Consider the following 22,121-nt stretch of genomic DNA (forward strand, 5'->3'; position numbering starts at 1 on the left):
ATCTGCAAGAAGCTAAATGCACTGTGGATGAAAAGGAGCCTGCAGCTAGTATTTCAGCCTTGCCTTGCAAGGCTATTTTCGCTTAGATTGCCAAAATGTAATTACAACTAAATCCCCCTAACAAATACCAGAGAGCAGCAGGGGAGAGTTGTATTTAAAAGGAATTTTAAGAAGCAGCTGTAGTAGTACCTGATCACAGTGGGGAAAACAAACTGCACCTAGGAAAGATCATTTGGTTGAAAGCTGGTGGCAAACAAGTGGCAAGAACAGAAACAGGGCTGTGGGGTCTTAAGAAACACAAGGAGTGATGCCAGTCAGGGAAATGGCCTCACCCAGATGCCAGGAGGCATAAGCTGTGCGGCCATGGAGAGGTAGCCACAGGGAGCAGTTAGTCACTACTGTCACCATGTGGCATACTTCCAGAGACCACCTGGGACTGAAACCCTCAACGCAGAAAACAAGCTCTTCAGAAGACTGAATTATTTCAGGCTGTCTTCTCTGCTGGTCCTGGCTGCTTTCAGTCTAGACTTCAATAATAACGTGGAACTTGCAATTTGGAGTCATGATGCTGAAGGTCTCCTGGGCCCCAAGGCCAGAATTTGTCCCAGACACAGGTTGCTGGCTCTGCAGTCGCTGCTGAATTGGCCCCAGCGGCCCCTTCTCCTGGGGATTGTGCAGAGAGCATAGGGCAGGTGTGCCCCAGCTCCAGCCACAGCCTCCCCCTCAGGCCCAACGTAAAGGCTCTATTAAAAATGAAAGGCAATTGTGCGATTCCCCAAGGAAGAGGGGAAAGGCTAAAGCTGTTAATGAGTACAATTAGTGTTGTAGTCAAGCAGAATCAGAGGAAATAATTAGCTCCTATTGTTTCCGTGGCATCTGAATTGCAGCCATGCTGGCTTTCCAAGCAGCAACCCATCAGTCCAGCCTTACCCAGAGGACAGGAGACAGGGGGTCACAGCCTCCACGCAGCTCTAAGCAGCAGTCCGGGCCATCACACTCTTTCATTACAGCCACCAGGGTCCATTTTTTGCAGCTGGTTGGAGATTTGCAAACAACAGCACACTCCAGTTCAGCTGCCCATAGAAGCATGCACAGCCCCACATTCATCCTCTCCTGATGGTTCTCCAGTGAGACAGCTAGAGTACAGCAGCTCAGTGACACCAAACAGCTCTTTGTCCTAGTCTGGGAGAGGGTTGTGAGCTGCCTTTAAACAAGAAAGGCTGGGTGCAAAGCACTGCTAACCAGAGAATACAAAGAAGAGGCAAAGACAAAGTAACCCATCTCATTTTTTAAATGACCTATTACCATCTGTAACATATGCCCACATAACTCCCCAAGTGCAGTGAAATTTGACCACCACTGGTACTTGGGGTGCTTTGCTGCTTCAGGGCATGGGGTCATGGAGGTAAGTAGCTCAGGAAAAGACACCTCATGGAGCTATCAGAAGCAGCCCCAGGGTTTCACCACAGACCAGAGAAGTACCACCTCACTATTTTTAGACAAAGGAAAAAAAAATTTAAATAAAGAGGCTGCAAGAAACAAAGAGACCCAATAATTTATTGGCAGAGCTGAAAGTGGGCATTTGAAAACCATGGGGCTGACTCTCAACTGGGAAGCTCCTCCCAGCTGCAGAGAGATTTATAATACTGGTATCCCTCAGCAAAAGGCTCTGACATCAAGGCAGAATCCCAGAGATCCTGCATGCCATGTACAGAAAGAGAGGAAAGTGCTGCAAGATGCAGCCCCAAGGGCACACTGCTAATCGAAAGGTTGGCCTCCCGCCCCACTGCTAAAAAAGTTTGTGTATGACAAAATCAGCCTCTATCATCACCACTGCTGGAGGGCTTCAGATGGATCCTTCCTCCGAGGAGGAGCACGAGAGTGGCCCATGAGTCCCTTCAGAGGTCAGAGGGCACTGGTGGAGACCTCTCAGTGCTTTCAACACGGAGAGATGAGCTTAGTGCCAACTCTTGTTCTCACAATGTGATTTTTGTGTTTCGAAAGCTTGAATTATCCCTGGAAAACAGAGGAAAGAAAGAGGTTAAAGATGTGCATTGTTCAGATCACAGCACCCCACGATTCCACCCACCATGGCTGCCACTGCTGCCATCCCAGCATGTCATCCAAATCAATGCATGTTAAGGCTCCTTAGCAGATCTGCTCCCTAACTAGAGAGAGACTTTGCACCTGAGACAGCCTGCTGCTCCAGAACACAAGAACTTGCTTCATCATCATTCATTGGGGAGAGAAAGGTGTTAAGTACTGTGACCAAAGCATACAATAGGCACGGCAAACCTCCCTGACAAGATTCTGGGATTTAAACAAACCAAGATCTCTTCCTTCTCAAATATTTGTCCTTACAGATTCTGCCTGGAGCACAAACATACTGGCAGTCCAGTATATTTTGTCTGATTATCACTATCCTTTTGTCCTTTTATCAACAAGTTTAGTCCTTTGGTCTCTCCTACCTTGAAAGTATTTAATCTGAAAAGGACAGAGCTCCTTAATTTAAATAGGAGAGTTTCTTCAGCAGCTTCTTCTCCAACGAGTACAGCCATTACAACCCATACAACCCATGGGGCTACCAACAAAGGAGTGCTAGTCCACCACCTTCGTTTGTATAGTCTTGCAGGATGTGGCAGTGATTGAAGACGGGGGCAGGTTATGGAAACCTCTGTTACTGCTCACTGCTAACCTGTGAGCAGCAGCAACAGTCAAAGCATATTTACTCATTAATAGAAAGGTATGGGTTTGTTTTAGTTTGTTTTCTTTCTTATGCAAAAAGAATGAAAGGAGATGACAATTAATTTGGGAGGATGAGTTGGGCGCCTTCCCCTAACAGGGCAGGACAGTAAGCTGCCCAAACCAAACACTCAAGGATGCCCTGGCACACATCACACCAAATTGGGACAGCTTTGTTGAAGAGCAAAGGCAGCTCATAGCTTCAGACAGCAAGGTGCTTGGCAGGACTGTAAAACCCTGTTTAAACCCTTGAGCTAGGCCTGTGCACTGCTAAGAGCCACGTGGCAGCTGTAACATCTCAGTGCATGCTGGAACAGCTCCAGGAGGCAAGCTGGAGGAGCAGAAGGAAGTCAGAAACACTCTTCAGGAGAGTTAACCAAGTTATTCTGCTACTAGTTGACAGCAAAAACCATGCCAGAGGCTGTCTGTAGAAGACTGGGGTTCACCTTTGTACTTGCAAACAAAGCAGGCTGTGCTGCCATCTGGGAACACGATTCAGGATTCATTAACTGAATTCCAGTTAATTTGCAATAGCAGTGTGACTTTTCATCCTATCCTGAAGTGTACTTTCACCTGTATCATCTACCCCAGGAGGATGGCGTACTCTGCTTAGCTCTAGAACAGTTTTTCCATCTCCTGTCTTTTCACCATTATCACAATGCCCCCATCCCTCTGCTCACCACTGCTCTCCCTGGATAGCATAGGTAACTCAATATAGAGAAGAACTAAATCAAATCTGTCACTGTCTTCCTATCCACCTGGCACATGTACTGCCTTCTGAGAATGGTATTTAATGAGGTGAGCTGGTTTTCTGTTCTGGAAGGTCATTTGAATGTCCTCTAACAATAAAAATACTGCTAAGTGCTTGTGAAATATTTTGTAAACATTTATCCTCACAAAAAGCCAGATCTGTGAGGAAGGAAAGACTTCACAGCAAACTATGAAAGCGCTGCTTTCCCAAAGCTGTGGAAGGTGGCTTGGGAGCAGAGGGACTCCCAGCAGCTCTTCAGAGCTCAGCTGTGTTGGAGCAACTACATCCCATCACAAGGTGGGATTCAGACAACATATTTGTTTCTCTGAGTGGGTTCCTCTGCCCCAGCACTTGGCAACAAAGCAACCCCACTTGGCTACAACCAAACACAGCTCTCATCACAGGGCCTCATGCCAGCCCTTTTTAGAGAAAGGGCCTGCCAGGGAACTGGGCCTTAGTGAGGAAAAACAATCACAACAGCGCTGAGCTCACCTAGCCTATTTTCTCTGCACATGGTTGGTTGCCATTACCAGAAGTAGCAGGTGGTTTCATCCCTTGGGCCACAGCATTATTATTATTTCTAAATACAGTAGCTACTGTGTCCTTCCCGAACGAGCTTTTATTGACAGACTAATTTATTCTGCCCCAGCCCACTGACAAGAGCAAAGGCATGTATGAAAAAGCTCCAGGCACCTCTCTCAGCATCCATCGTATGGATGTGCTCAGCATTCATTTACTACTCCATAGCTGCTAACAGACAACCCTAGGCAGCAGACCCAAGCTGAAGACATACCTCTCAGCCTCCTAGGACCAGGTCTGGGATGCAGCTGGTTTGCACAGTGGAAGGACACATTAGCAAAACAGCACAGAGCATTGCAACTCAAAGTGCTGAGTGAATGTAGACCACTGTGAATGTTGGTGCCTTTGGTCAAAAAACAAAAACGCAACACAGCAACAAACAACCACATCTTTTTGACCTTTGGGAAGGAGCCAGCAGTGGAACGGGCCCACCAGCAGGCCTACAAGGCAAGAGGAAAACATGCCAGGCTGTGGGAAGAGGGTTGGAAGCTGAGAGGTATGCCACGAAGTCACAAAGGAAGAAAGATGAGGCCCTACCCTGGGTGTGACAGAGGGGGGGGAAGCGTTCGATCAGCGGCCACTGCTGTTCACCAGGCCATGAAACTCCTCCCAGGCCCTGGCAAGCCAGAGGGAAAAAAAAAAGAAACAAAAAAAACAAAAAAAACAGCACTTCAGATCAAAAGGCTTCTTAACTTTTAACAAGAGCAGAAACATTCAATGGCGTTTGAAAGGCACTTGTCTTCAGAGAGCAAGGCAATATTCTCTGATAGCCCTAGTGGATAGAAGCATCCTTAAAACCCAGCCAAATATCTGACAGCACAAGGCAGCTTTAACGTTCTGCACAGACATGAAGCGTTCCCACTGGCTGCTGGCGATATAGCCACATTAATACCCAGAGACAGGTATGACCTTCCCAGTCACAAATGGAATATCCCTTTCCTATAGCTAATAAAATAGCCAGTGTTTCGTGTTTCTAGAGGATTATCACATTCCTTGGCTGGTTATACTCAGCCAGTTACTGGCTTCGTGCTTCACATCCGCAGTAATCCCCGCAATAGGGTCTTCTTTTAATACCATATAGTTTTAGTTATTAGGCCAGCCTTCGATCAGGCACCAGGATCCAATTGTTTATAGAAAGTCCCATCTCCCATTGCAAACCTGCATTGTTAATAACAGCCCAGTAAAAACACCAGAGCTATCCGAAATGAAAATGTTTTCAGACGAGTCAGAGGGACAGGCCTAACGCTGCATTCCCTGGTGGAGAATGTTACTGACGTACAAAGTTAGCAGACTGAAAAATTGCTGTCTGTTTTACAAAGGCACCATTCTGAAAGCCCCTCTCAGGGAAATAAAGAAACGATGCTGAGGTTAATGTGAGCATGACTACTATCTTCCAGGATCAGAGACATCAAAGGACCTCATCGTTTTTCATACGCAGCTAAACAGTGCTGGAGGCTACAGCACATGCCAAGCCATTCACTAAACCCAAAGTCCCACAGAGCCAGAGGGACCCTAAAGGGAACCCAGGTCAGCCATAAACCCAGGCGGTCTTGCTGATTTTACAGCTGGCACTTAGCAGCTACCTCACATCTTGTTTTCTGCACTGCCTCATCATCAGGCCGCCACAACATGACAGGAGAGGACAGAGATGGAAATTCCACAGCAGTCAGCATCTGTGGCTAAAACAGGCCCTCCTACCCGTGCCTCACACAGTCCCCATCAGCTCCCCATCAGCATTTGCAAAAGCAACTCAGCTGTCACATGCTCTTTCCCAGCAAAGGCCCAAATAAACAGAGAATATACCAGCAGAATGCATGTCATGGGCATGTGAAACACTACAGCACAAACAGGCAGGCTTGCTGCGAGCACAGGGAACAGAGCACGAGCAAGAAGCTTGTCATCGTGATGTCTGTCTTGAAATTTGTGACACTACCTTCCTGTAAGGCAGGATAGCAAATCAAAGGGATCACAGTTCACCTTTCCAGCATCCCCAGGAGCACAAAAATCTTCCTGATCATGACTAGTATGGACAAGTAACAGTCATCCACAGGAGTCCCAGAGCTATGTCTAATCTCTGAGCTGACACTCAGACAACTTTAAAGCAAAGAAAACAAGAAGGAAAAAGGCAGACAGCAAAGGGTGCTGTAGGTGCTGCAAGGATGGTACACCAGACAGCTGGAGTTCACTAGCACACCAGTCAAATCTCAGCTCTCAGTTGGGAAAGTGCAGGGCAGTAAAGGGTAGGCCAGCAGAAGGTTTTGCTAAGGCATCTCGTAGACAATTGCTGAGGTCAGATCTGCAATCCAGCCTGACATACAGCAGAATGCTGCTTTGTCAGAGACAAAGCCACAGGTGGCTCATTCTAAACTAGGCATCAGCACAGGCCCCTAAATGGTTGCCTTTCTCCCAAGCATCCCCTGATAAAGCCAACACACAGCACCCTGAAAGGCCACAGAAAATTGCCTGTGTTACCCAGCCAGTGCATGGTACCAGACACTGCGGGTACTACTGTCTCTCTTTAAAGAAAATTGGGGGAAGTCAAACTTGTGAACAGAATCCCTCTCAGCTACTGAATACGATTTGGAAAGCTACCCACATCTCCAGCCTCATTCAGGTCTCTACTTTCATATCCTCCCTTCAACCTCCCATTCCTTCTATTTCCAACCACATTTCCACTACCAGTAATCACATCTTCTCTCTTTCCTCTCCTGCAGTCCCCCTCAAACCCACAGCTTCTGCCCTCTATACAGAAGGGACACAAGGGCAAATTATCTGTCTACATAATCGATAATGTACTGCCCCTTTCAAACCAAGGAGTTCTCTGTTCCAGCATCTCATAACATCATGCACATAGTCCTTCAGCTGCCAAGCCCTACTCACAGACAGAGAAAAGGATCTTCCAGCCAAGAATTTTTAGCTAAGACCCTCATACATATCATACTGCTAATTAATCCAGCTATCTGCTGACTTGACTGAAAAAATTCACCAAGACGTGTCTGCTCTAACGTACCTAAACTGTGCTAGCAGAGCAAACTGCTCTCCATTTTGTACTGAACGAGGCTGCCAGTTAATTTTGTCTGGCAGAATCTTTATGACCTGTGATGTGCCAAGGGCACAGTGCCAGAGAGTCTAAGAGGTTATTTTTATGTATAGACATTTTTAGTACCTTAGTGCTATACTGTGTGGCGATCAGACACTCAGTGAATTGATCCCCAACACTTAGGTTATTCCCACTGAACAGATGGGAAATGGAAATATTAGCAGGCTAAATAAAGCTAGCCAGAGCTGCTCCTCCACACTCATTCCTGACCCACAACTGCTGAAGTTCTCCACTTGCTCCCCTGCTGCCCAAAGTCAGGATGCAAGTAGAGCTCCCTTTCAAATTGGAGGAAAAAAAAAAAGCAAAAAGGAGCCACCACCAGACACTCCAACAAAAAGGGGAAGAGCAGCCACAGCTGTATCAAGGGAATTTCCAGATCTCAATTGTGAAAGCAGCTCTAGTTGTCTTCTCAAAATCCCAGCAGTTCCCCTTCAGCATTTTTCTGCACAGCCCTGCTTCCCCTCCATCTCCTTCCCCAGAATAAAAAAAACAAAAACCAAGAGAGCTCACAGCACTCACTGAGGTCCATCCCTTCCACCAGTCTGTGTGCAAACTGCCAGCATGCTCACCACCCACTGCACTCTGCACACGGTGCCCAGGGCAGCACTGACTCTTCCTGGTGCTCCCCATGCTCTAGCAAAATGCTTAAAGGATTTGTCCGAAGCCAGCCAGGAACTCTGTGATAAGCCTACAGACCAATAGCTTTAAAAAATATAAATATCTAGGATATTCTTGTAGACTGAAATAATCCCTTCGTTTAACAGGCAGTATCTGTAGCTAAGGTCAACAGGGAAGCCATCACAACTTTGGAATCAACATATCTGTACTGACCTTCATGAAAAGAAATATGAAGCAGATTACAACAGCTTCTTTGCTAAGAGGCCATCAAGACATGGGAGCCTTTTACAAAGTCACAGATACTTCTGAAGAAGTGACAAAAAACAAGGCAGTGAATCCATCACTTCAAAGCCCAAGTCCACGGAAGTGCTCTTAACTTGCAGCATTAAGAAACGTTACTGGAATTGGAGAATTGAGTGATAAATGGATTAAGCCAGCACTGCAGAGCCTCAGGAGAAGAGGACAGCTATCAGATCTGGAACCTCACCACTCTTTTCTATCTTTTATTCCTGTTCTCAGACTTGATGGAATGAGAGTGAAGCAACACAGCCCTCTAGAGCTGGCAAGACCCAGGACAACCCATGACTCCACTGACAGGCATCAGTGTGCATGGGGCCCATTTGCAAACTGTGTAACTTCAGACAAGGTACAGCTGAAGACAGAGATGACACAAATAAGACAGCACTGCTGAAGAGTATCTACTCCTAATGTTCCTGAAAATTAGCAAGCAAATGAAAACCAGTGCTACAAAAGCATAACAAAATTTACATAATAGTTACAGGACTAGCTGAACTCCAATGCAACAACCAAGCAGATTTCTCACCAGCACACCCATTGCCATCTTACTGCTTCAGAAACAACTTGTCTGGCCACACATTTACCACTTCCTTGAGGACTTCTTTTGTCACATTTCCCTTGAACTCAAGACTGCATTCCCCACCACTCCCCCCCCCTCCTTTTTTCTTTTTTTAATCACATGAACCTTGTTCCTGCACTCCTCTTACAGTGCATACCCTTATTCCCTCCCTAGGGATTATCTGTTTGCTTCCTAGCTAAAATATTGTCCAAGGCCATTTCCTCCAGCTGCCTGCAGTGAAATGAACCCAGTGCCAGCCCTATTAAGATCAACCATTCTTCTCATTTACTCGAGCCATCCCATTAGTTATCAGTAGTGACTTTGAAAGGAACAGAGTTTTATACCCTGCTCAGCTCTCACTGCAGCAGGCACTTACAAATAACTGAAGCTTTGTTTTCAGAAAAAAAGTAGCCTTGCTTTTGAGTTGACAGGACGATCCATAAAGTCACACAGCAACCAAAATACTTCCAGCCAAGTCAGCTCAGTAGAAACTCGTGGTACAGCCTCACAGTGAATGCCTGGTCTCTCCTGTCACATGAAGCAATGCTGTTTGACTCTCCTGGACATCCTGAATGGTGCTGCCTGCAGGTGGGAGCTCTCAGCACAGGAGATGGTCACTGACCACATAGGTATCAGCACAGAAAAGTAAGGCTGAAAACCCTAGCAGGGCAAGGAGATATGCTTTCTGAAAAACCCACAAAAAAAGTACACTATAAACCACATAGCGCACATCCCAAGACAGCAAAAAAAAAGATTCAGTTTCCCTTAATTCCAAACCACAGAGGGTGCTGCTGCCCATAACTCACTGTCACTGCTGAACTATGTCACTTTCAAGGATAAGAACACTGATGAGCAGAACCTTTTACACTGCCCACTTCAAGAGAGTCGGCTTCTTGGAGGGAACAGAGAGAAGTGATCTCCGTGCAGCTACCGAAAGAAGGCAGTCCATAAAACGTCACACGCATTGCTCCCAGGCACTGAGTGAGCACTGTAACACCTAAGTTACTATAAATCCTCTGGAATTAAGAAGAGTCCATGAGAACACTCTAGCTCTTCCAGTAAGATTGGTAATTAATTCAGACTAGGCTGACCCCTCCACCTGCAGGGATTTAGGCAGCTTGTCAATACAGCAAGCAAGAGAAAGGACAAACATGAGAATACTGCAATGAAAGATCTGCTTATCTAGCTAAATGTACAAGCCCTGCCACTATGAGCAGAAAGGACAGAATGCAGAAGAGCTCCTTGGAATAACTGTGAAGCAAGATACTTTTCAAAAGCAGCCTGCCAGCACCACCACCTTCTGAAACAAAGGAGGCTGCAGCCTCACTGACAACTCATGAAAAATGGTGTCTAAAAACACGTTAATATAAAGTGCAATATCACAAAAGGAATATATAAAACCTGAAACACAATGCTCAGGTTCCACAGTGAGGGGCACACTACTAATTTCTACCAAAGTGTTCATTTACCAAGTGTTCACCAAAGTGTCAAAAGCTAATCCAGGTCAATTCACTACCTTAAAGTCAAGCTTTTGAGAAACACCTGTTCTTTTCTTGCTAAGCGTGCTCCCTTTCCCAAAGCACAATCAATGCCAATCAAACCCTGCACACGAGCAGAGCTCTAGTGGAGAGATGCAGCCCATACAAATGAAAAATGCCACAAGCTCCCCTAGAAAGGCAGCCCTGACAAAGCCTACAGCATGGCTCTTCCATTAGAGCCTTTCATAAAACACAGCCAGAGTGTGAATACAGAGTGCTGGCTAGAAAGCCCTCTCGAGCCATAAATCACATGGTACATGCACAGCATAAGTGGAGTTTATTCATGACGGACAGTATTTCAACAGGGCTTGATAGATGGCCGAGGAAAAGGAGCCAGACTTTATGGAGGATAGAACTAGTTACACAAGAGATTCTTCATTAGTGAAAAATCCTTAATGACATGAAGCTTAGCCAAGCAGAGTCAGCCTGAAAGCCGGGGCTGTCCAGCTCTTCTCTGTCAACAAAGCAGTCACCATCGCCTCCCTGCAGCTCACTGCCTGCAACTCCTCTGTGCTAGCACTGATACTGAGCAAGAAAAGCACAATAAGTCAGTCCACGCACCACTACACAGAAACTCCAATGACAAGCAGCTCTAGACTGAATATACACCAGCACCATTAGAAGGAAATGTTGGACTGCGCTAAAATCAGAGCGCTGCAACTCAAGCGAGGAGATGGAAAAAAAAGGCTCATGACATCCTACATGATGGAAGGTTAATTGCTCAGACCTATTCCACTAGGACACCAAACCAACTTCTGTGTACCACTCCTACCCACAGAAGGGTACGTGGGAGACAAGCCAGTCTGGTCCTGTTTAACAACTGCTCCCAACTGTAATCCGAACCACTGAATTTGATTCCTCAAACACCTGTTATTCTTGGACAAGCTCCTCTTGCACCGTACATCAGAATAATAAAATGAAACTGATGCTACACAGAAAGAGAGGGTAGCCAGCACAGTCTGTTACACTACCGTAGGGAAATAAGACCATGACACTGGATGTGCCATCACTCAAGGCACCAGAGCAAAACCAGTTACAAACATCGCCACAGCGATTCTGTGACCTAGGAATTGCTGATGGGGTTAGCTTATGAAGGAAAGGCCACATCGCTTCCAGTCTAAACTTGCTACACAAACAATATCACAGCTGCAGCACAGGCCTGGGACACAGCTTTCCATACAGAGTCTGGGAGAACAGAACAACGTCCTCCCTCACACCACAAAGCCTCATTACCAGTTTGCAGTCTGCTACTGCAGAAAAGCAGCAAAACAACCTGGAAAATATCCACCAGCACTTTGCTATGTTGTAACACAGGTAGAGAGTTGATAGTGCCCTCTCCTGGCAATGGGCGCATGAGAAACGTTACTGGCAAAATTACAACACCTCAACATAAGTAGGAACTTTCAGAAACACCAAAGCTTACTGAAAAAAGATACAGTTTAACAACAATAATTTCCCTTTCCCTCCTCCTTCCCACACACACAGGCAGGAGGGCCGTGTGGAGCACTAGAGGCCTAAAGGCAGTTTGAACACTCATGTATTATTCTGATTTTGGTGTGAGTCACCAGCAGCTACATTTGTGCTAAAAGCAGGACTGAGCTCACCAAACTCTTTGCCAGCACACAAAAGAAATGGTGTTTATGTGGAAAGGACAAGCCAGCACAATGAAAATAAGTCATGAAAGGTACTTGGACCCTGATTTAGGGTTGGATTAGAAAGCTTACCGTCTTACTAGCTTCATTTCTTCCAAGTGTTAATTTAATCAATATGACCTAATTGGTGTATTGGTTCATAATATATGTCAGAAAAAAAAGTTACATGATTTGCTATAACCAATACTTGTGTATGCAATTCTTTGTCATGCTGTGGGAAATAAAAGTCACCCTGAATGGCCTGGCATGGTAAGCTGTAATAGGTTTATTTAAAAATACAGTTGTCCTCTCTGTGTACCATGATCTTCTAGTCTTGTTAAAGAGCCTCTGTCACCAGGGCCTGGAAGACTTAATATACGACGTTTATTATGATTAGAAATCATTTGTACAGCACTGTAAATTCACACAGCTCTTTCCCAAGAACATTTATAAGTCTAATGGCACTATAAATCCCTGTTAGCTTCCGCACTTTATTCCCCTGAATCTCTATTTATTCAAATGATCTCACCCCTCACCCCCCACCCCCCCCAAAATGCAATCTTGTCTCTGAATATACGAAGCCACAATCCCACACTGGGCAGCCATCTCCCAAGTGACAGGCTGGGTGGATTGCTAACAAAGCCCAGGACTATACACTTAAAAAGAATACTATTAGAACAGAATGAACCTAACAACAGCACAATAATGACACATATTTAGCTTTCAAAGCACACTGGCAACAATCGTTGCTGTTTGTCTTACTGTTCGCATCGAACAGCCCCGATGCACACGAGCAGTTCTCTCCATTCTTGTGATCTGTATTAATCTGCTTGAGCACACATGCAACCAGCAGCAGGCCCTCCCCCAGCCACCATACGTACTTGATGCTATCAGTGTGTGTTTTATACTCCATGATGGTGTTGGGAGGTAGGTTGAGCACTCTTCGTAAGGTGTCTCGTATCCGGGCTGTTGTGGCCTGGTCGCTGGCTGTCTTGTTCCATATCGAGATAATATCCTCCTACAGAATAGCACGTGAGGGGTAAGCAGATGGCATTTTTTGCAGCCCTGCCAAATGGGAATACACGCCAGCTCTCAGAGCAGCTTACCTGGAATCGGACAGAGACGACGGCCCCACAGATTTCTTCTCCCACCATAAACTGCTCTCCAAGCATTGCCAGAATGAGATTCTCCCAACATCGGGATGCTAAGCCCTTCCGCAGACGGATAATCCATTTACCGCCATTTTTGTTGGCATCATCCTAGGAAGATGCGCAAGAAATCAATTTGTTTTCTTCTAGTAATTTTTTTGCTTCCCACAGGACAGCAAAGCAGATGGTAGCAGATATTGATTGGGTAGAGCACCACGGACTGATATTTGGAGGTATTTTCAAGCAAAAGCATTTCACTGCCACCCCTCCTCCCATGAAGCAGAGAAGAGGAATGCCACTTACTTTGAACATTAAGTATTTGAAACAAGGACTCTCACCATTCTAGAGGATACTACACACTGAAGACTTAGCTCCAGTATTTTGATCCCATGAGCAAAGACTACAACAGCCTACCAATCTGCACACAGAATCAGAGGCAAGAACCTACGATAATTCCTAAACTCCAGCCTAATACCACCTTGGGCTAATCCTCTGTATACATAGCTCTCCTTGTTAAAAGAGGAAAAATCCCTTATCACAGAACACGGAAGGCAGGGAAACAAGTTTGCAAAATCATGTTTAAAAGTTGAAATACACTTTCCTCCAGCATTTTCAGGAATGAGCTCACATGGCAAGTTAACTCAGAGAAGCAGCCCAATCTCTGGAACCCACTGACATTATCACAGATACAGGTGAACTGTGTTGACCCAAGGATATACATAAAAATCAGGAGAAAGGAAAGATTTATGCTAAGCACCTAACCTGTCACCTCAAAACTGCAATTCCATATGTTGAAATGAAAACTGCTACAGACTGCCCTCTTCCACAGAACACACAACTGCACTTCATGCAGAATTCTCACTGTGATATTCCCTTGTAGCTAGGAACCCTTACAAAGTGAGAGGGGAACAACAACAACAGAGAAGTAGGAACAAGTCTGAGAGGAGGTGGCAGTAAGGAAGGAAAAGAAGAGAGGTCTGGGACAGAAACAGAGAAGAAAAAACAGTTTTCTCTGAGCTCTATGACATAGAACATTCAAGGCCAAATAATCAACAATCCCCTTTGCCAACCTGAGTTACACTTCAGAGATGCCAGGCAAGGCAATCCAATCCATCTTAACGTAACAAAATTAACTTTATTTTAGTTATAAAGCTTCCTTGGAGCTTAGAAAAACTAAGCATTTATGTGCTCTCAGAGATAACAAATGCCAATGAAGCAATCCTGAGCAAATGAGAAAATGCCAGAACAGCAGCATTCACCAGACCCCTAATTTTCACATGTGATGGAGCCCACACTGAAAGGGAAGGTGTCAGCTCTGGACAAACCTCAAAGCACAAGAGCAGCCATATGCAAGGTAAAGAATCCAAACCAGCAAAAGTTCTAGGAAAGTGGCATATTCCCATGAAATGCAAAGCCCCTTCTGATTAAGGATCCTTGTTTTCCAAGTCGTGGACATCCAACTCTAAGAATTAAGCTGTCTATACTTCAGTCTTCGTAAGTTGGGTTTAATTCCTTGATCGTTCCACACTAACAGGGTAAGAAAATACACTGGTATAGCTCAAAGTACCTTAAACATTGTTGAGGAAGGTTCAAGGCTAAAAAGAGACGGTCACTGTGAAGCAGATGCTGTACTGTGTGTTTTATGGTTATTGTTAGTTTTCTTTCAGGTTAAACAAGCTTTGGTTCAGTCAAGCATTTCATTTCCCTTTACCAGAATAATAATGATCTGCAGCCCAGAAAAATCGCAAGGGAACATTGTGCTTACTGCTTCTGATTTTACCCAGGAAAGACACGGATGGATTCTGAAAAAGACCAAAACTACACACATGTATACCTGGCTTACAAAAATTACAGTAGTTAAGACTACTTCCAAAGAGGAAGGAACATAAAGCCCTAAAAAGAGTAGCAAAGAGAAGGGAAGCAGCAAGGGTTGTCTTTACAAATACAAGGCAGCAACGTGACCAGAAATATAAGACAAAGAGCCTCTCCATCCTCATCTTAAAATGGCTACAGGGAAATTCTCTCTAGAAATTCTGCTATCATTAACTTGTGAACTCTCTGGTGGACACATTATCAGACCAGCTAGCTGGCTAGGAGTCCAAAGAGGGTTAAGCGTTTTATATAAATTGTATTTGCAGTAACTGGCTATAAAACACCTTGCTTAAAATAATTGCCAACCAGGGTCACATATAAATTTCTCAGGACCAAGCAGCATAATTAGGTACTGCAGAGCAACACATAAAATTCTCATATTGCGAATGGCATTGGTCATTGCTGGAAGCTGGCCAGGAATGGGAAGAACGATTTGTTGGGCAAAGATTTTTTTCCCTTCTTTATACAGATTTGGACAGAAATGAACACAAGCAAACCAAGTGCCTCATAAAGAAAAAAAAAAAAAGAGAATGAAGGTCTAAGTCTTCTTTCCATTTCCAGCTCTGTGTACAGCTGTAGGCTTGTAAGCATAAAGAGCTCCTTGCTTCTTATTTTCTTCTTATTAAGAGGTTCAGTTCCTTTCAGAGGAAAGCTCCACCCTGCTGCCATTGGATGAAGCAGCAATAAAGGAGATGTATGTAGGGAGCACAGAGCTTAGCTGGGCTACCTCTTTTACTGAGCTACAGGCAACACTGCTCAGAGGTGTCCTCTGGACCCACAGTGAGCACAGCTAGCAATTCTCTTCATCTGCCCTCTCCTCTGCCAGAAGATCACAGGACTGCCAGGTTACACACAACACAGTTTTAGAACAAGTTTACAGCAAAGTCAGAAGAAAAGGCTAATCCCAAGAGTGCCATTTAGTAACAGGAATCTCTTCACTGCAGAAGGCTTTATCCATTGTTCTCTGAGGAAGTATCAAGGCAGATATGAGAGCTCCAACTCACCTCCCACATGGGTTTGATTCCCTCTTTGAAAAGATGGAAGTCACTATGGCCTGTCAGGTCCCCAGGACGTACCATGTGACTGTAAAAACGCCAGAACTGCTCCACCTGCAATGACATGAACCACACAGTGAGGCTGCTCAAACTGTTCAGAGCCACAACTCCTACAAAAACAAGCTTCCACTTCTACAACAGTTAGCCAGACACACCTTCCTCTCTTCTATTGTCTTGTCACAGGGGTGTTAATTAGGACACCCAAAAGGCAGTACTAGGATTAGAGATTGGGTGCCTATGTCTCATTGGCTCTGTCAGCAGGCGACCACCTGAAATATTCAACAAGTGCCTGCAAAAATTACTTGGTGTTTGTCCAAAACAGCCTGTATTAAGATAGCTTCTACCCTATAGAACAGTTGCCACATATCTCTCGCAAATTCTAATGCTCAAACTTCAATCAGTGAACATATATCAAATGCAACAGCTACATCAAGCCTCCCTGCACTACACAAGAACTCATCATTCCTGCACCAACCACTGTTCTTCAGCACTAATGGAGACTGCAGAAGCCTCCAAATAAGACATTTTGTATTGATTTTTACTGTAAACAGATTTTAAGACAACAGAGACATTCTGGTGCAGAGCTTTCATTTAAATCCCTCTTATTTCCCTTTACAGCCTGCTATGGTACATTCTGACCACTTCACAAATACCATTTTTCATTGTGGCATCCCCTGTGTCTACTTCTGATAGCCTGGCCAGAATTTTTAATTCTCAAAAATAATATTTTTATCCTTTTAGATTCTGTGGATGAAAAAGGATTTTAGAGAAGCTGGATCTTTAAAACAAGGCATTGGAACAGATTATACTAATTTCCACACGTTAAGAGGACTCCACGCAGTAAAATAATAGCTATTAAGCAGATCAGCAGTGAAGCTGGACAGGTTAGACATCATCCCAAGTGCTTTATCAGAGATCCTGATGACTTGGTCAGCACTTGGAATTCTGATTCAAACACTTATCTCTTCCATGCAAACAGGAATTTGCTTTTATAGCCAATACAACTCTGAATCAAGGGTGAGGTGGGGTCAGAAACAATTTCTGTAAGATATACGTAAATGCAGTGTAGAAATTAACCTCTCACAATGAGTGCACCTGCCCTCTAGTGGTTACCATTTAAAAGCTTCTAGTTAGAGCTTTGCACTGAAAATTGAAGAATGAAGCTGAACACAGGCTTCAGCTCAGATAATCCTTCCTGGAGCTTATTCTCTCTCCTTCTTTAACAGAATCTGGAACCAAGCATATTACCAGATCTTCTGACCAACTTCTTTCCATTCTACCTGAATTCTAGCATTTCCAGCCTACAATATCAAGCAGAAAATCTTTGCAGCAAAGAGCAGACAACAGAACGTGGGATGTTTTTCCACTAAGGTGCTACTGATTTAACAGACTGAAAAGTACTGCCAGATGACCATGCCATAGCCAGAAGTACTTGCCCACAAAAGGAAACAGTAGTAGTAGCTACCTATGACACAATATGCTCAGAGCTTCCAGAAGGGTTAGAAGTTTTTCTGTTTTGTTTTTTTTTTACAAATTCTTACATCCCACAATATAGAATTTTACTGATGAGAAGAATTAACATTTACAAAGGGCTTAGAGAAACTACTAGATATAAAAGACATTAAAAACTAGCAAACACAGCTCCTAGCCTTAAGAATGGTTGTGATGCCTGTACAATAGAGGATAAATTTTGCTTGTATACCTTGCCGATCTTAACGACAGCTTTACGTTACCATAAAACAAACCAACACTCCCTTCCAGTTCTTCCTTCATTCCAGGAATAAACAACCACAAATAGCAAAAGGGTAAAGGGAGAACAGTTTGCCTCCCAATCAACTTCACTGCAACACCCAACTGCACCTCAGTCATAACTGTAACAGCAGGCACTGGGCCAACAGCTGCTTATATATCAAACACATCAGATGCCTGCTCCTAATGCACTCTTTGTGGTGGAAATGCTGGGGGATAGGGGAGAACAGCACAGGGAGCTGCACAGTCATTGCTTCAAGGCTCTTCCTTTCTTCTCTTGCTCACCTGTCAAGTTCTGCTGCAGCTAGCAGATTAAAGTTACAAGAGTTAGTTCCATTTTTCTGCTCTTATTCCAGATGTTTAGCACAGGACAGAGGAGAATTACAGGCCACCTGCTGTAGGTAGTTCAAGAACTCACCTGTAAGTCACGGCACATCACACCTTCTCCTCTGTTCTTGACAGCAAAAGCACAGCATGCAGATGCACACACTAAGTGCACAGAGAGTAAGCCAGCCATGATGACTACATCGTGCCCAAGTGACACAAGCAGCAGGGATATACTCACTGAGGCAAAGGTGCCAATCTGTTTGATGTTCTGTTCATAACTCTGTGAGCTGGTAGGCCTTCCAGGTGTTCGTCTTGAGTACCAGAAAGTGTAATTATATTGCAAGGGGTGCTCAGCTGGTCCTGGGACAACTGCCTGCAGAAAAGAAAATCTTGCTTATCCCTAATACACTCCCCTACAGTAGCAATGGAAAAAATATATTCACTGCATCAGAAATCCATGTTCCCATCCAAAAAGAGTGTAAAACAAACAACAAACCCTCATTTTCACTGAAAAATACCACTGCTGTTAGTTGACTGACATGCACCATTAGGCTAACAGCAGCTGGCCAATTCAAAGAACGTTAGAAATTTGCTGTGTGGGGATTGTTAAGGAAATAATAACTTAAGCTCAGGGAAGCATTACACAAAAGCAAGTCTCATAACAATCAAAAACAGCATTATTAAATTTTCTTTTTAATTCTGTACTGTGACTATCTCAAAAGAAAATAAAAAATGGCAATGTTTCTTTCTGAATTATTTTTCCCTATGAAGAATAAAGTTCATTTATAGTAAACCATGTTTCAAAAGCAATTACAATTCATTAATGACTGCAACTCCCTTAAACAACTGACACCCCCACACACTGACAGGGTTATTCTTTCTTCTAATGAGCGTGAAAAGAGGTTAACAAGAACTTATTACCCAGGAATCAAAACTGACACGAAACAAGATGAGGGTTTGGGTTGTTTTTTTTTCCACTTGGTATTGCTGCAGGAGTAAATAGAGCTTAAATCTCTATTCCATTCTTGTCTATGGTAAATTTACAACAATTGTATTTCTTCAGACACTACAGTTTAAGCACAAGATTAAAACAAAAAAAAAAAAAACAAACAACAATATGCATAGAAGCATAGAACCATACCCACCTTCTCAATGAGGGTACACTGCACTCACTGAGATCCCATATCAAGAGTAACGTCAACAGCAGTACAAACACAACTTGGAAGTGAGCTGAAAGCCACCACTCCTGTGTCAATCACTCTTTCCCCCATATCCTCTTCCAAATTTTAATTCTAAGGGTTTGGGGAATAAAGCTTACATTTTACTTTAAGCAAAAGCCTGTCTGCAATTGTGAAGGAAGCAGTCAGCCCCCAGATTATATGCCTTCAAGAATTCCAAAGCAAAATTTCAAAAACACAGAGAAAAACAGAGTGGTTCTATCATCATTACCACAGTGACAATACTCCAAGACACTCTCATTATCCATAAACTCAGGGCTCCAGCACTCTCACCTCACGCCCCAGAGAGGGAAAGCAGCTATCAGCACCTTACCTTCCTCTTGGTGGTACTCTGTGGCTTATCTCGATCATTCTTTTCCTTCTCACTGTCTTTCTGTGTGTTATTCTCCTCGTTCTGGTCATGGTCTCCACTATCATCATCTTTCAATCTGGTAATGAAAAAGAACAGTGACAGCAAGCATTACTTCTTGGAGCTGAGAAGTTTCATGCCAAGCAGCAGCCTGTTTATATGCTTCTACATACTAGCAGTACCACTGGTGCATAGAAACCTAAACCTGACAGCCCCGACATAGGCTCCTCCGGCACATAGAAAACCAAGCAAAAAACGCATTCAAGTACTCTGTACCGGACCACAGACCCACTGCAAAAAACCCCACCATGTGGATCCCTAAACCTGTGGGCAGCAGCCACAGAGACCCCTACAACTTTCTTACCCCCTCCTCGGCTCCCCACAGCCTGGGCCAGCCGAGGCAGCCACCACCCCCCGCACCCCTCAGGGCTCCCGGCCTGCCTCATTCCCCGCCGAGGGCAGGAAAAGCCGAGCGAGAACCGTGGCCAGAAGGCCGTCCCGTCCCACGGCGACGCCAACCGCCGGAGCGCAGGGCCGGGCGAGGGGAAAGGGGTAGTGTGCGGCCCCGTGACTCGCGGCGGATGGCAGGGCCTGGGCCACGCCGCCGACTCACGCGTCGAATTTGTTGTTCATCGTCGCTCGCTGCCGCCTCCTCCGTCCACCTCAGCGACTTCCGCTTCGCCGAGTCCGCACTCCAAAGCCTTCCGCCACTTCCGGCGGCGACAACGACGCCGCGCTCCCCGCCCCGGCGGCAAGAGCGCGGAGCGAGGCGGAAGTGGAAGAACGCTATTTCCGGTCGCCATCTTGGTCGTTTTAGTCAAGTGAATGAGGTGTCCCTGTGTGGTCTTATAGCTCTTGTTGGACCTATTCTGTAGCGCAGAAATGAAAATTCAAGAAGGCAGATTACGTATAGGCTCGATTTAGGAACTCACAATGCCCGAGACAGCTTACAGTGCGGGACGAGGGCAGCCGGGTCAGCTACATTTTGCCTATTATGGTGCCTCAAGCACGGTTAGTGACCCACAAAAGTGCAGACGCATGGATTTCTCACCTTAGACTTCAAGATACGCCATGTAGAGGAGAGGCCATCATAAAGTGATGGTGGCATCTGTGCCAGTTAGGAAGAAATCTGTGCTCCCTTGGAGCGTGTTGGTGTCTGAATATAGATTGTGGGTCATCCTTTGCCTGCAGGTATAAGGGAGGTGATGAGGTTAAAGAATCTTTTAATACCACAACAAATTTCCAGCAAGAGAGATTTATCCATCACAAAATCCATACACAGTTGGTGAAGTTGGAAAGACATGAGCCATGCAGCTCTACTAGAAAAATCTTACTGACTGAGGAACATTGTGTACAGTGAGCTTTGTTCCAGTCTAGGAAGGAACATTACTATCTCTGTGGTGACTGCCAATGAACACCAATAAGTACGTAGACAAAGTACAGGTCTTTTGAAGTGCAATTTAAATAGCTCAAGGGTCTCTCGGAAGGAGGAGGAGGGGGATGTAGCTACCTATTTTCCAAGTGGAAAATATCTGAACTAGAAATGTTTTAAATATGTTGCAGCTGCACAAGAGACAAATACTCATTACTTTTAGTTTTCTGAACTAATTATGCATCAGTAAGGATCCATGACTCTCCAGGCACCCAGATCTTCTGGTGGTTCCTTGTCTTTTAATAAGTGTTTGGCGATCTTGCAAGTGTGTTAGTGCCAACAGCAATCTCATTAACTCAAGCACTTCGACAGTGGTGGGAAGGTTTCTTAGAGCAGCATGTGGTAATACAAGCACAGGAAACACTATGACATCTTTGTTTCATAGTATATTTAGAGCCTGAATTGTCACAGCTGGGCCATGTCTAACCATATCTATGACCCAGGTGTATTACTTATCTGTCTACATATAAGGGTTTTTTGTTGTTGTTGTTGTTTTGTTTTGTTTTGTTTTTAAGTTTAGTTTGGAGGTAAGAGCTGTGAAGGATGACCGTTAGTGTACAGTTACTTCTCAGATCACTTGCTCTCCCATACTGACTCTGAGATTTGTGGCATTTAAATACCTTTGGATACAATTCTTGTTTCCTAAAGTGAAGCCTTGCTCAGAATGACATTTCCTAAATTGATGTAAACAGCAAAATCATAAACACTGCTTTTATTATCTTTCTGTTCTTATTTGTTTTCCAATCATACAGCTGCCTTTTTCAATGTACCATTACTCACATAAGAAACTGCATTCATTGTTAAAATAGAAATGATAGTTGTAATTAACACTAGCAGCCATTAGATGGTAATGTTTGCTCATCGTTGCACTGAGCATTGTGTTTGCCAAATCTCTCAGCGAGGTAGATGAGCCAAACTTTTCAAACAATAGGCACTGTTTGGGCTATCTCATTTGGTATGTGTAGGGTGTCACGAGTGGCCTTCAGAGTACTCAGATACTGCTGATAGCTGCTAGCGTTCGGGATCTTTGTGGTTCTGCACCCATAAGACAGAGACCAATTTTGAACTCTTCAACCCTGTGTAGTTGAGAAAGACTTAATTGCAAGGAGGGAGGGAAGAAGAGGTGGTGTTATCTT

General features: G+C 44.5%; 1 protein-coding gene across 2 annotated transcripts; it reads right to left on the reverse strand.

Annotated features, from left to right (window-relative positions):
- Positions 1-1,536: 1,536 nt before the first annotated feature.
- Positions 1,537-20,255, reverse strand: EIF4E2 (eukaryotic translation initiation factor 4E family member 2). Of its 2 annotated transcripts, XM_065748433.1 has the most exons (8): positions 20,167-20,255; positions 19,518-19,632; positions 18,205-18,339; positions 15,840-15,944; positions 12,922-13,074; positions 12,697-12,833; positions 4,610-4,688; positions 1,537-2,016 (listed from the first exon to the last, which is right to left on the reverse strand). In XM_065748433.1, the coding sequence occupies exons 1-7, from the start codon at positions 20,184-20,186 to the stop codon at positions 4,643-4,645; spliced, it is 711 nt and encodes a 236-aa protein (XP_065604505.1). In that variant the 5' UTR covers positions 20,187-20,255; the 3' UTR covers positions 1,537-2,016; positions 4,610-4,642. The 2 variants fall into 2 exon arrangements, with proteins under 2 accessions (XP_065604505.1, XP_065604506.1); XM_065748434.1 differs by lacking the exon at positions 4,610-4,688.
- Between the last annotated feature and the right edge of the window lie 1,866 nt (positions 20,256-22,121).

Source organism: Cyrtonyx montezumae, unplaced genomic scaffold (assembly GCF_038088225.1).
Source record: "Cyrtonyx montezumae isolate F1298 unplaced genomic scaffold, pur_monq_1.0 scaffold_5, whole genome shotgun sequence".
Taxonomy (NCBI): domain Eukaryota; kingdom Metazoa; phylum Chordata; class Aves; order Galliformes; family Odontophoridae; genus Cyrtonyx; species Cyrtonyx montezumae.